Source organism: Amblyomma mixtum, chromosome 2 (genome assembly GCF_055824585.1).
Source record: "Amblyomma mixtum isolate Tamu chromosome 2, ASM5582458v1, whole genome shotgun sequence".
NCBI lineage: Eukaryota > Metazoa > Arthropoda > Arachnida > Ixodida > Ixodidae > Amblyomma > Amblyomma mixtum.
Genome location: NC_143013.1, coordinates 242653483 through 242668203, shown reverse-complemented (window position 1 = coordinate 242668203; position 14721 = coordinate 242653483). Strand labels below are relative to the sequence as shown.

General features: G+C 49.5%; 2 protein-coding genes across 6 annotated transcripts in view; one reads left to right on the top strand and one right to left on the bottom strand.

The window, feature by feature from the left end:
* The window catches only part of LOC149363246 (histone-lysine N-methyltransferase SETD1-like), a 58782-nt gene that overhangs the window by 16916 nt on the left and 27145 nt on the right, over positions 1 to 14721 (top strand). The window contains exons 2-10 of one of the 5 annotated variants that reach the window (XM_089573393.1): positions 1494 to 1673; positions 3411 to 3505; positions 3606 to 3683; positions 4221 to 4357; positions 4902 to 5006; positions 6508 to 6778; positions 7259 to 9039; positions 10607 to 10783; positions 11781 to 11847. In XM_089573393.1, the coding sequence (XP_089429519.1) occupies positions 4223 to 4357; positions 4902 to 5006; positions 6508 to 6778; positions 7259 to 9039; positions 10607 to 10783; positions 11781 to 11847 (2536 nt within the window). In that variant the 5' untranslated portion in view covers positions 1494 to 1673; positions 3411 to 3505; positions 3606 to 3683; positions 4221 to 4222. Of the gene's footprint in view, positions 1 to 1360; positions 3506 to 3605; positions 3684 to 3853; positions 4065 to 4220; positions 4358 to 4901; positions 5007 to 6507; positions 6779 to 7258; positions 9040 to 10606; positions 10784 to 11780; positions 11848 to 14721 lie in introns of those variants that run through there. The other 4 variants (XM_089573391.1, XM_089573392.1, XM_089573394.1 and 1 more) reach the window with 4 other exon arrangements.
* LOC149363247 (uncharacterized) lies at positions 788 to 3631 on the bottom strand. Its single transcript, XM_089573395.1, has one exon. The coding sequence runs from the start codon at positions 1920 to 1922 to the stop codon at positions 984 to 986; it is 939 nt and encodes a 312-aa protein (XP_089429521.1). The 5' UTR covers positions 1923 to 3631; the 3' UTR covers positions 788 to 983.

The following is a 14721-nucleotide window of genomic DNA, read 5'->3' as shown; positions in this document are numbered from 1 at the left end:
GTCGAAATTTCCAGAGCCCTAAACCATGGCATCCCTTATAGTCTGAGTCACTTTTGGACGTTATTAACTCTCATAAACAAACAAAGCTAAAAAACTGTTCTCCAACCAAACCGTGATAAGTAGGCACTATGAAATACCTGTCATCATACTTATTTGTATACATGTCTTCGAAGATAAGCTTTGCATCAGTGAGAGCATAACTGCTCTCTACCAGCATAGTATGCTTTCACAGTGACCCAGGTCATCGGGATTGACTAGTGGCTTTTACTGTACACATTATTAGCTAACAAGTAGCGGCTTTTGTAATGTTGGTGGAAATGAGATTCCAGTTCAGCGACTGCTTAGCAGCTTGGCTAAGCTTGAATTTCTATTGATTACTGCTTGAGGTAAGCCTCTTGGAACACTTGGCTATCACATGCTCTTTCACAAAAGTCCACAAACCTTATAGCCGGTCTACTATCAGGCTTGAAACACATCCATACACTGCCTGTGTACAAAACTCAATCCTCCACCCTTTTTCATTTAGCTATGGTGTGCAAGTAGCATAATGCAAAAGGTGCTATGAAAGTTCATTCATCAGCTGGAATATGTAGACATCTATGTTGCACTGCAAACTTCGCAGAGCTTGCTTTTAAAACTGGCCTGGTACTACAGCCTTTGTTTAAAGTGTCCAGACGACAGGTATTTTTGGAAAAGGCTCCATGTTTTTGACAGTGTTCATTTTGTCGTACAAATAAAGGGGCACATTCGTCAATGAATTTATTTTTCAAATAAAGGTAACGCAACATTACATCAGTACAAAGAACAAGAATGAACAAGAAGTTACTGTCAGTTCATAGCTGCTTGTAACGACAGCATTGTCAACATTTATGCAGCAGTCATTGTTGCATTTCATGGCATTAAATATATCACAGGTTTATCACAGTAAACGAGTCCGCTTCGCCCGGCATGTGGGCTGCGTCAAGCTTGTCTGTTGGTGCTGTCTAGTCGTCAGAGTTGGGAACCCACTCCGCGTGAGTGGCCAAAAACCATGGCTCAGGGAGCTGGCACGCATTTAGCTCGTTTTCGGACGTTGGTAGGCGCTCAGAAATATTGACGCCAGGCACGGTGGCAGGGCTACCAAGAACCGGCTCTCCAGCGCTGACTGTCGCGGCAGTACCGCCGGCGTCGACGGGGTTAAGGTCTTCATATAGCTGTGGAATGGGTACGAGATGATCGTCGTCCGGGTCCGACGGCGTAACGGCCTCGAAAGTTATGATGTCGGGAACTAGTTGCACAACGTTGTTCTCGTGCGAAGGAAGGGAAATGTCGTCGTAGAAGCTCTCCACGAGGCATTTTAGTGTGGGGGACGATGTTACAGCGGCCTCAACGGCGCGGTTGCTCAGCCAGGCTTGACAAAGGGTCGGGCTCGACGGCACGCTGTCGGCTGCGGCGGAGACGCTCGCGCTAGGCTCACGCACACCCGTGAGCACAGCCGGATCCTGTCCCTGTAGGTCTTCCAGAGATGCCTGCAGCTCCTGCGAGCTGGGTTCGCTCTCGAGTTGCGAGCGCCGTCCGGGCCTTAGCGACGGCGTAGTGGCGTCTTCATAGAAGGCTTGCCGCACGGCCTCAAGGGTCTCCGGTTCGCCGGGGAAGTGACTCTCCTCCAGGAGCTGAGAGACAATGCCCTCGAGGTAACTTACGTGTTCTTTCGCCGCCTGAAGCACCGCAAGTCTAGATTGCCTCCTTCGGTTACGCAGCGACGAAGAAGGTAGCAGACGGCGCAGCTCATTGAAGCTGTTGGCCATGTCGGCTCGCCAGAGCGCGTCAGACGTGCGCCGGCGGCGGTATACCTCTTCCGCGTCGAGGACTGCACGTCTCCCACGTCTTCGAGAGGACGATTTAACTTTGCGTTTCAGAACACTGCGACGTTTAGGCGGCATAACGGATCAGTTCGCCTTTTGAACCACCCGCTACAGTCGAGAGAAACGGACTGATTTGAATCAACCAATCCGAGGGCAAGCTAGTCAACTATCAGCTGTTTCCTCCTATCGTCTGATACTGCATCATTTACAAACGTACGTGTATTAGGACTCCTAATAAATAAAATTTAATGACGATAATTTCTACACTGAAGCTTTCTTTAGTTATAGCAAATATTGATTTATTCTATCGGAAGCCACGTCAATGGTCGCGCCACCTACTTTATTGTCCCGACGGTTACCGAGGTCACTGGGCGAGTTCTCGGCTTCTCGGTGTGCCGTCTCTTTTTTACAGCATTCATTGTTTTTTTCTTTGTTGTTGTTGTATTGCCGCTTTGCGACTTTCCTATCTATTCTTTGCAGCTGCTCTGGGCTATCGGCAGCCGCGATAAAACAGCTATGCCACAGCTACCCATCGACGAGTAAATGTTTTGCTGACGAAGCCACGTTCAATACTACGGAACGAGTCCGCCGTAACAACTTTATGATGGCGTTGGGATCTTTCACGGTGACCGCAGTGAACTACCAAGCAGCTTATATAGTTGGTGTGTGGTTGACTACGCTAAACAAGTGGAAGCACAACTTAAGGGCAATATCCCTTGTATCACATTTACAGTGAACTGTAATCACATTCATCTGCGCTGGTGATTGCTTTAGCCGAAAATGAGTAGCCACCGTCTCTCACTGTACTCGAATCGCCTCGGCATCTCGATGTCGACGAATGCACACCTTTCCTTCGAGGCCGCGGCAGTGCTCGTGTATACGCAACATACAGCGCAGCTGCTTCACATTTCACTCCGAACCTACGCATTTGCCAGCCAGCTGAGCATCAGGCAGACTGCAGGCAGCTGCAGACAGGCGTTCGCAAGGCAAAAGCGTGCAAACAACACTCGTTTCCACGGCTCTCGTGCGTACGCAGTGTTTGACCGGTAAGATTGGAATGTTAGGATTGTGCAGCGAAGTTTCTTAAAACAAGGACTATTAACACAACGTAAATCGAAGACTGAAGTCACTACACAGCTATAACGCGCTACACCACCGTCCTGGTCAAGCGTTGATCGTCGAGTGACGTCCCGAGCACATGACTGCGAAAAACAAAAACCAGTGACCTCAACAACCTCGACGGCAGTGCTCTCTCACGAGCAGAAATAGAAACAGCGGTGGTCGAGTACTAACGTGGTCAACGTAAAACCACTCAGTTGTGCTAAGAACGCGGTCACTTTTGTCAGTCTTTTCTCCGGAGCAACACAGGCGACGTTCGTTTGATAACCCATTGGCTGCGGCGTCACCGCTGCGTTAGTTACCCACGGATGAAATTCCACAATGGTAGAGAGGTACTGTCTTGCATCATGCAATGCGGTAGTTGCATGGAACGGCCGATAACGCGCTTTTTTCACTTTAAAGGCCGCCTGAAAGGCTTCGTGCCACGTGCCGTGAGGCTTTTTGCAGGCATTTAGCCTTTCAGGGGTGACCAGAGAAAAGCCTATGCAGCACCACCAGCCCCTGCAGCTGCCACTGTGGGCGTCCAGCCGCGGTCACTCTAGGTAGAACTGATCTTCTGCCTGCCACTTTTCTGACATTTGCCACTTATTACCGCTCACTTGAATGTTGAAACGTGCCTGTTTGTTTCACTATCGTTTGTAGATTCCGACTTTCCCTTCTCCGCTGGCCCGAATCCTTTGTCAGTTTCCAAATCCAAGTAGTAGTGCCGCACTTTAAAACGTAAGTTCCTTTCCGTAATAAATGTATGTATACCACACGCTTGTTTATCGACCAAATAAATAGGTGCCAAAATCGCCGCTTATCAATGCAGAAGTAGGCTGTTCTTGTAAAAATTGCATTTCGCATGTACGAAACTTCTGCTGTGTACACGCGGCTGTTTACCGTTAAGTCCCCGAGTTTGGTAACGCCACTGTGATGGAGAGGCGAACTAATGTGTAATGTGTACCAGTTGGGATACAGCTTTTGGTCGTTATTGTACAATAAGCAGTCCTTCTTTACTGTTTGAGCCTGCTTGTGTTATGGCAAGGACATCGCAGAAGTGTACTTTATGAGACAGGGCCACCCTGATCTGCGTGGATGCGAAGCTAGCCAAGCTTTCAGGTGGTGTATTTGCTGCAGCCCCATAAGCGCACAATGCAGCTCGCTTAGCTGATCGCAGCTCGTAAAAGCCGGCAGCTGCGTTAGATCGGGCATTTCTTGGAGCGTCTACATGTGTGTGGAGATGTGTTCCAACTCTTGAAATTGCATTTTTTTCAGCAATGAATGGCGTTCGACCCGTTCAACAAGACGTCAGCCATGGGGAAAAGAAGAAGAGGAACTACAAGCTTCTGGTGGATCCAGCGATGAAAAAAGGGGCCGTGAAAGTCTACAGATACGATGGAGTCGTGCCTGGGGTACGATGCCATGCTGACATCGGAGCTGTCTGAGCATGCGGCCGCCGCGATCGCGCTGCCAAACAGCGCACGTCGTCCGCTGGCGCAGCGCTTGCAGTAGCGCACTCGTGGCCGTGTTTACATTGCTGCTGGTGCCTAACGCTGGTAATCTAGTACGGTGGTGGCACCTTCGCTTGTGTACAGCCTGTGCGAAGCCAGATCTGGGCTTGTAGCGCGACGTGTACTTTGATGAGCCCTTCGTAGTGTGACGCGACTCGCATCAGGTGCGTCGCTTTGCTCGCGCTTGCACCTCTCGCTCATTTTGGTGAAAGTAGCGCTTGTAGCGTAATCGAGGGCTTGACATTGGTGCACACGTTGCGGCTGTTATGTTAGCATCCTGGGCGATGGTTCAGCAGTGAAATCGTGTCCCGATCTCGCTCGTTGCACTGATCACCGCGCAGTGGTGGAGCGCACTGCGGACGACTTGGGTGTGAATATCGCGCTGTTACCGATCGTAGCGCATTGGGTGCGGGGATGACACGTGACCCCTGTCTTCTATTTCCAGCAAGAAAACCTGTATCCACCGGTGCAAGTTCGAGACCCGAGGTCCCGTCTGTCATTGCTATGGGCAAGGACGGAAGTGGCAGATCTACCCGTTCCTAAATTCAAGGTGCGTCGTCGATGAAGCCCACGGGGTAGACGGCAGAGCCGCCCCTATAGCCGCGGAACGTATTGGCAGAGGGCACTGTACGTTTTGTCATGCATTAGTGCCAAGGGTCTTGGCATTCACAAGGGGTCTGGGGCCTGGTGAAGAGTGTACATGAACGTTGACAGGTCTTTGAAAGTTTTGAAACTCTTTTGTTGGCTTTGCTAGCCATTTTGTCATCAGTTTTAGCATGGACGGCCCTCGCGGAGTAAAAATTTGTGCTCTTAGCATCTGTAGTAAGGCAACCCACAAGGCAACCCACATGCCCGTCAGGTAGCCTCATCAACACCGGACGAGAACAGCGTACAAAATGCAGCTCATAAGTTAGTGCGTGTGCATTATGTAATTGCAGAGTGAGCACCTGACTTGTGCCAAAGCCCTAAAAGGAGCTGGTGAGGTTGAGAACTGTATCATTTAATGTCTATGTGTTTTTTTAGTGCTTAAATTAATTTTTGGGAGCTGTTTTGATGAAAATAACAGTGTAATGCTTGCCACAACTTTCTCATTTGAAGTTTTTCATTGAGGCTAATGTCTGAAGACTATAATAAAGATTAGATAATTAAGCAATTAGTAGCATTGTGGACATAACCTGACTTGCACACTTTCAAGGATTTTTCTTTCAACTGGTTTCCAGTGATGTAACAGTTGTTCCCTTGTTGGTTTGCCAAGAATGCCATTGCATGCACACAACTAAGATTTTTGTTTTTGTTGTTGTTAGCAGCACTTGTGTGTGACCTTTGATTGCTTTGTAAACGTCAGCAGGGAAGTTACCATCATCAAAATGGAGGGCTGTAAAGCAACTGAAATACATGCATTCAGTGATATAGATTGAAACCTATGAAGAGAGAACCTCACTGCTGAACAGAAAAAAAAAAAAACTAATGTTCTGGCTTCTGCCTGGTCAGCATCGGCGTTTTTTTATACTCATTTCATCATGATCCATTCTGACAAGACAGGACCCCCCTCCCCCCCCTTTATCAAACACTCAGCTTTATATTGTATCACATTAAGGAAGTTGTTGCAGCTTTGTGTGTGGCTAATAGTGTCGTGAAGGTAAAAAAGCTGAAGCTGTGGCTTATTTGTGCTACTCTACTAGTTAGAGAGACGCTTGGGACGAGTTGAAATTGGCCTGTATTGATAGATTACTGCATTCTAATGACAAAGAGGCTAGTTTCACTGAAAGAAAATCATTTATAAACTGGAAAAAGAAATGCAAGAAGTGAAATACACGTATGGCTGTCAGTGGCTGTTCCCACAAGCAGACTGCGATGGTGTCGTGACCAGTTTTTGTACGTGGATATCTGATGTCAGGTTGCAACACCAATAACTTCCAAACAGTGATTGTAGAATAAAAATTGTATGTTGTTGTCTTCTGAATCCCTTTAAGTGTTGCTTGCTCTGTGCAACGGAAGTGGAGCGACAAATACATTGGTGCACATAGTACAAATTTCTTTACTTTCCACAGATCGACGAGCACTACGTGGGAGTACCACCACCACTGGAGGTGACACTGACCAATCTGAATGACAACATTGGCAAAGCGTTTTTGGATGACTTGCTTAAGAAGTTTGGACAGATCGACGAGTCCATCGTTTACTACCATGCACGAACGAGAAAGCACCTGGGCTTGGCCCGCGTCATCTTTTCCACGACGAAGGCCGCCCGTTACTGCGTTGAGAAGATGCATCTGTCTTCAGTCATGGGCAATATCCTCAATGTATTCCTCGACCCCTTTGGTGAGCCTGCCTGTAACTGAGCACCACCTGTTTCAGTGCTGTCACCTTATTGATGAAGGTCAAGAAACTCGGCAAATGCAGTTTCTCTTGGTAGGTGCTAACAAGAGGGTGGCATCATGTGCTGCTTATATTCTGTGCATTGACTCAGAGTTTAAGTAGGATTAGAAGTGCATTCTTTGGTGGCACGGGTGCTTTAAAGTTGAAGACAGACCATACGCACATGAAGCGGAAGTGCATTATTGAAACAGAGCACCTTTACTCGTTTGCAGCTTAAGGTATAGAACACTCGCATTTGTTGTTGCTGTTTTTATAATGCAGTCCATTGTCAGGTTGTTTGCATGCTTGCTGGTGCCACTGATAAAGGAATAAAGGTGGTCATTCTTTGTGAAAGAGTGTTTCATGCTAGCTTATGTACTTTGCAGAAGTTTTCATGTGTTTTAACTAGCATTTCACTTGTTTTTTCTTTTGCGCTTGCAACAGGTCGAGAGTGCCAGCGGATGTGCGAGGAGCTCTCCCTGGACCGTCCCAAGTTTGCCGAACCGATGCGATACGCACCAGATCCCCCTCCTCCTCCTCCGTCGCAGATGCTGCCGGCACCACCGCCCGTGGCGAGAGTTCCTCCTCCTTCCCCGGCTGCCCCCCCTCCACCCTCCGACTACAACTACACCAATCACTCCGACTACAGTTCGGGTTCGTACCGCTCCAACCAGTCCACCCCCATGAGCTACGATAGCGGCTACTCCTACTGCTCATCGTCTCAGTACCCACCACCACCCTCACACTCCTGGGAGGTGAACCACTCTGGGGGATGGACGGCTGATGGAATGGCTTGGCAGCAGGGTTCCTCCTCATGGGACCCCCACGCCGATGCTATTCCCCCGCCCAAGCAGAGCCCTGCACGCGAGAGCCTTGACAGCCGCATTGAGCTGCTGCTGAAGCAGACTGAAGGCAGGGGCAGCTTTCTCGACGCTGGTGTGCCTCCCTTTGGAAGCCCACCCTTCGGTGACAGCTCGGCTCCGCAGCAGGATTCCCCTGCGTCGTCCATGACGCACGGTTCCGATGGATTGACCGGAGTACCACTTCCACCCTTGCCTCCTGACTCTTCGCCGCTTCCTCCACTGCCAGAAAGGGATGAACTTCCACCACCACCTCCCGAAGAGGAAGACGAAGCCATGGAACTGCTGTCAACGCCGCCATCTCCGTTCCTCTCTGTTCAAGAGTACCATCACTGGGCCCGGGTAACAAGGGAAGCTAGGTCGAAGGGGGACCTCTCAGATTCTGAACTTGACGACCGGCGTGCCGACACGACGCTGCAGTCGAACGACGACACCAACCTGTCAGTGCCGAGCACACGGGACTCGACACCCGTCCACGATGAACTGCCAGAGCCACCGCCTGAGGATGACAGCATGACGGGAAACCAGGTGGTCGATGACGACGACGACCGCATGTCGCTCTCGTCACTCAGCAGTGGTGAAGAGAAGCTGCAGGTGAATGCCCCGTTACCCGAGCCGCCGGCTCCCAGCGTGTACCTAGCGCAGGAGGCTGTCAGCTCGGCTCCGGTGGCGTACCAGGCTACTCCGGGGACGTCTTCAATGTACGCACCTGTGTCGGTCTATCCCAGTGCACACCCCATGTATCCCAGCCAGGAAGTGCAGATGATGGCGCAGATGGGAATCTGGAAGCCCGGCATGGGTTCTGGGGTACAGGCGGTATCCTCCCCGCACCAACAGCAGCCACAGCCGCCCCACCAGCCACCACTGCCACCGTCACCGATTCGTTCCGGCTCCGCCTACCCTTACGGGGGTGCCTCCGCTCCCCCGACTGTGCCCCCTCCGCCTGTGCCAGCATACAATCCACTCTACCCTCCGCCACCTCTGCCGCACTATACCCCTGCCGCTTCAGCGCACTCGCATCACTATGCGCCACCCTACTACCCGTCAGCCTCGACGCCGCCGCAGTACGGACGCAGCAGTGATTACCTGGCGGCACGGCTGCCGCCGTCGCCGTACAAGTGGTACAGCAGCGGTGTGGTGCCTGTGGTGCGCCCTGGGACTATGCATCGGCCCAACAGCCCGCCCATGCCTCCGGGCACTATGAGTACGGACCCCAACGCGCCGACTGTGCGTGCTGTGTTAGACGCCCTGGTGGTGGAACTGAGGGAAATTGTGAAGCGGGACATTTGCAAGCGTATGGTGGAAAGCTATGCATTCAAGCGCTTTGAAGTCTGGTGGGACGAGCAGGTTTCGGCCGCCTCTAAGGTATTCATATTGTTCTGCTCTCTGGTGCTTTTTGAGACATGCTGTGTAGGCTGCTGTATGGGACGTGGCTGCAGTGAAGCTGAATTTTCTCGGCTGAAATTAAATACATCCAGGAATTGGAAGACTCTGTTTGCACTTTTGTGGGGTAGGCCTTGAAGTGCTCCCTTTTCGTCCCAGCTCAACGCTGAGGCTGCAAAGAAATTTGCGTTTTTCACTGCTCCTTATGTGATAAAAGTTTTTCAGCTCTTGTACAGTGGAGGAGAGCAATGAGAGATCTCCTCAGATCTTTTGTTTTGAAGCTGTTTTTGGTCCTCACCCAGTAATGCTGCTGCTTCTGTTCATCATTGTTGGTGTTATTTAGGCAGCAAGTTTTACTGTTCGGAGTGCAAGGAACTAACTGGTTTGTCATTTAAAGCTCAGATACTGTATGAAATAGGTTAGATGCCTCTCATGCCATCAAGAGTGCATGCATAATATGCCTTTAAAGGTTTGATGTCCTTCATGACAACATATGTGGGCTGCAATTTAGTCTCCTTCCAGCTTTTTGTATCACTGACTACACTTGCAAGGACAATGTGCTATGTGCTTTTGAGAAAAGTGCTGAAGAGCTTATACATGCTCTCTTTCTTTCTGCTTTAGTAAATCAGTCTTAGTGGCCGCTGTAACTTTGAACTCCAGGACATGGTGTTCAGATGGTGAAGCTAAAGATAGAATAGGGTGGGGTAATTTTCATAGCCACATGTCACAATGCTCTTCTGTGTGATCCTCGTCCTGCTGCTGTTCTCGGAACAGAAGCTAATGGTTTCACTGAATTGCATGCACTCATGTTGCGCTGGCTCTGGTTTGTTAAAGGTGCACTGAACAGGAATCTGAAATTGTCTTTTTGCCGCGGGAACTCGATCTACACGTTCCTAGTATTCTTAGAAACTGCGACTTATTGCCCTGTATGGCCGATTTTCCAAATTAAATCGAATTAACGGCCGGCTCCCGCCCTTTTTTTTAATTCTGCCTCGTACGGTGGGCGGAGTCGACCAACGCGTGGAGTGCCTTTCACCCAGTCCCGTGGCGGCTTGCCGCTCTGCCATCGGCGGAGCAATACGTAGTAGTCCGTAGTAGCAAATAGTCCGTGCGTATTTTTATTTCTGCGGGCTTATTTTGCGGCTATATTATCTGCGCATGAAACTATTTATTCATGGAAACCTAAAAAACAAAAAGCGAAAGCAAAGCCTCCACGGAGCTGGCTGTAAGGAACTTCACGCGTTGGTCGACTCCGCCCACCGTACGAGGCAGAATTAAAAAAAAAGGGCCGGAGCCGGACGTTAATTCGATTTAATTAGGGAAATCGGCCATACAGGGCAATAAGTTGCTGTTTCTAAGAATGCTAGGAATGTGTAGATCGAGTTCCCGCGGCAAAAAGACAAGTTCAGAATCCTCTTCAGTGCACCTTTAAACGATGGTAGGAGAACTTGGTTAGTCTGTTCATTTATTGTGCTCGCTTTAATGCCTGGTGTACCTGCATGGTGCTGAAAATGAAAATGTAACCATTTCTTTTTCTTGCTCCTGACAGTCAAAGACCTCTGAAGCTACTACACAAAACAATGCAACCAGCAATCAAACTGTTTCCTCATTGTCGTCTCTATTTGATGGTTCGCGAGGTGAATCTGGGTTTTCCATCGGCGAGGGATTCGGCTCCGGCTTTGGATTCGGCCTTCGTGCAGCCATGCCAAAGATGCCATCATTCAGGGTAAGCATGACTCATTTTTACGCAGTACAGCCTCGTATGTGATTGATGCATTAACTGGTGCAGTCACTTCTACACATTTGACCCCGCCGCGGTGGCTCAGTGGTTATGGCGCTCGGCTGCTGACCCGAAAGACGCAGGTTCGATCCCGGCCGCGGCGGTTGAATTTCTTGAAGGCAAAATTCTAGAGGCCCGTGTGCTGTGCGATGTCAGTGCACGTTAAAGAACCCCAGGTGGTCGAAATTTCCGGAGCCCTTCACTACGGCGTCTCTCATAGCCTGAGTCGCTTTGGGACGTTAAACCCCATAAACCAAACCAAACCGATATCAGTACCCCCCCCCCCCCGCCCCCCCCCCATCTCCCGCCGCTGCTGACCTGAAAGGTGCAGGTTTGATCCCGGCTGCCGTGGTCGCATTTTGATAGAATCGAAATGCTAGAGGCTCGTGTTGTGTGCGATATCAGTACACGTTAAAGAACTCCAGGCGGTCTTAAATATCCAGAGCCCTCCAGTACGACATCCCTCATAGCCTGAGTTGCTTTGGGACGTTAATCCTCTGAAAGCATAAAACAATATACCCTCTTTCATTTTCCAAAGAAACTCACAAAAGTGAAGCAAATCTAAAATTTTCCGGTTCTAGAATTTTTTTGCAATTGCTTAGAAAGCAAGCATTATCAAAGTAATAAAGGGATAATGTTAAGTGGCTCATTAAGTTGCAGTAGCTTTCTTTCTCATGGTGAAAAAGTTGTCTTTCTTGTAGAGGCTGCTAATAGCCGATGGCTGGGGTAGGAGCAGATGTTCTTTATCCTTGACTACAACAAGTGGGCTTGCAGTCAAGTGACTCAAGTTTAAAAATAGGAAAATTTCTGTGAGATTGAAATAGTTGTGCTTTGCAGAACTATTGGGTACATCAGAATGACAGGTGTTGCAACTTTGCTGTGAATGTTGCTTGAAGAGAAAAGACTTGTGTGAAGAAAACTAAAATTTGCCTTCATTTTGCAGAGGATACGAAAACCACCGTCACCACCTCCTCTTGATGATGAGGATAGCAAAAAGCCCGATGATTCAGGTAAATAAGAGGATTAACTCTACAAGATTCATCATTGAGTCCATAGATTTCATTGGGAGAAACAGGTTATGATTGAGGATCACCTTATTACATTCTTACAGTTGCAGCACCTGTTCTGAGTGCTGACAAAATGGGCCTTGTGGGGCTTGCTCTGTTCTATGTTCTCATACTGGAAAACAGCCAACAAACGGACGCCATGCGGAAAGGAGCACACACACATGAGGCTGACTAACTGCTGAGCTTTTATTCAAGCGAACTAGCATATAATAGTGAAATGAGGGGGAGGGAGTAACAGAGGGGAAGGTATGTTGCGCAACGGCAGGCTAACAGAAGTAATCGCATCACTAGGATAAAACCATAAAAAGTGAAAATTATACAAACAACAAAGGCAAGAAACAGCGGGGGCGTAAAGGGCCACACCGGAAATAAGGTAAAAGGTTAAAAGCAGTGCTCTTAAAAACAATAAAATTTTTCAAAGTAACTAAATTCTTTATCTGTCAATGCGAGGGACGGAGTGCTAATACAGGTATCCTTGCAATTCGCAATCTCCACTGCTTCCAAAACTTCTCTTGTTAGTTCGTCATTTTTTCTCGCCAGAAATGCAGACTCGTGAAGAGAGGGTGTGCATCCTCTCGGCCCACAGGGTCTACAATGCTGCCGCAGGTTTCTCCCAGGACTGTTCTTGGCAGATCTTGCATGTTCCATAGCACGTTCATTGTAGCACCTACCAGCCTGGCCAATATACACTTTGCTGCACGACAGAGGAAACTTATAAACCACGCTGACTTAGCATGACATGTATGGGCTGTTGGAAGTGGGGCCACATCGTTGCCTAACGACGACACTCGTTTGACAGTAATTTCTCCCAGGCCCGTGGGAGACAGCGTCCTTCGATCGGTTCGGAGGTTCGGTGATTTGGAGAGCAACAACCCCCGTCCGTCGTCGTCTATGCTTCTGCCGCCGGCGCCAGGTCTCGTTGTCCACTCTTAACAGCTCGTCCGCGGCCCGAAAAATCTCGAATGGCCAGCGTTCACGACCGCTGGGCAGGAAGAGATGAGGCCGGAGTCGGGTGGAAGGGCTGGTTTCCAGAAATGGCATCCAAGCTCGAACATTCAACAAAGAATGGCATCAGTGGACTGTTCCACGAGACAGGGCACTGACCCACAAGCAAGCGCTCGGAATTTGCCAAAGACCCACCAGGCTTCCCACAATGACAACAAATGTTTACTAAAGCATGATTGGATTTTGGCGCAATTTTGGTGCCGAGAAAGCGCAAAATATCCCGATTGAAATCGCCAAAGACGGACTGCTTGGACCAAGGTTAAAAACAAAAACCCACACACAGTAGGAGGTCCTACCAAGTACTCCTGTCTACAACAATCGGCTGAATCCATCAGCATTTACGTGCGGTTTTCCGTTCCTGAAACGCATCGAGAAATTGTTTTTGGAGAGCAGGACTCCGTCTAAGCAAGCGACCATTTTTGGGGGGGACAAAACTGTCATAAGCACGTTTGAGACGATGGTCAGTCTCAAATATGAACTTTGCGCCGTTCAAGTAGCTCTGGTAACCCGACAACATCTGTGCCGCCTAAACCAAACGCGCGCTCTTTGTCTAAAGCGCTTAACGCTTTTCTACATGTCAGTCTGCGGCTGACGTACTGAACATGGTGCTCTTCGTGGCCGTCGCCAACTTGACTTAATTAAAATAGCACCCAGTCCTCTATCACTGGCGTCACACTGAACTTCTTTAACAAAATAAGTGGCCCGAATCAAAGGTCTGGACACGAGCGCTTCCCCCAGACGAGTTTTCTTTTCGGTCATCTCAGTATACGTCAGTGGGGCTCCCTTTCGTCAAGGGATCAACGCTCCGTCTACGCGACTCTAAGCGTAGTTCTACTCGAGCTGCACTCCTGTGAGTGCCGTCATCAGTTGGTAGCGTGGGAAATCGACACCTGTGATTTCTAACTCAGTGACGCCCTATCCTTTCTAAGGTAAGGAAAAAAAAAAACAGTAACTTCCGATCAACTTGTTTTAACTCAAAAGTAGCCTTTCCCTGCCTGATTTCATAAACACACACAGAAAAAAAAGAGGAATAAAAAAAAAACGAAACAGCTACTTCGAGTCGCCACGCGGGGGGGAAAGCTGACTCCCCGCCGCCGAGTTGAAAGGATTAGTCTTTCAGACGCGCCCGCCGGGGTCGCGCTTTGACTGATTGTACTGCGGTCAACTCGTGACAAAAGGCTGCAGAAAAAAACGATCCCCGACTCTCCCTGTCGTTTCCGCGCCCCCTCGAGGCTCTCCGAAAACCTTGGTCGCCCCTACAATGTCGATAACCGACTCTGGCTCTGGACAACGAGCAGTGACCAGCGCGAGAAGGTGCCTCTTTCTCTCGCCCCACGCAGGAAGCTCGGCTACCCATTCGCCATGCGCGCTTCCTAGAATGCGGTGCCAAATGTGAAGGACGATTCCTTTTCAAGTGCGCCCGCCGAACACGCCTGCATGTGTCGTCTCGGTTGTTCGACGCCTGCGTTCGCATGCGCTGAGTGCCGCGCAACCTTGCGGTTTCTGATCTCTTGGGCCGCTTTGCCTTTTTCCTAACTGGCTCTTTGTCCCGACGTCGCGGTCTAGGCTTTCTTACAGGCCGATGCCCCTTGAAGCACTTCGCGCCTGTTCTGGTCGGAAAACGCACACTTCCTTTTCCGTTGTTGCGGTCAACCTTCGAACGAGCTGCACATGTCGCCAGATCATCAACTGCAGCTGCAAGTTTACGAGGCGCAACGCGGGTAGGCTTCGCCTTTCCTTCCACCGCATTTCTTTTTTTCGCACCTGTCCGCGCAACCGAATTTAGGGCTTTGAATTTGATTCGTTTTCTCT

Bases quoted from the DNA above. Each gene is read 5' to 3' on its own strand.
- LOC149363247 (XM_089573395.1), bottom strand. From the start codon at position 1,922: ATGCCGCCTAAACGTCGCAGTGTTCTGAAACGCAAAGTTAAATCGTCC.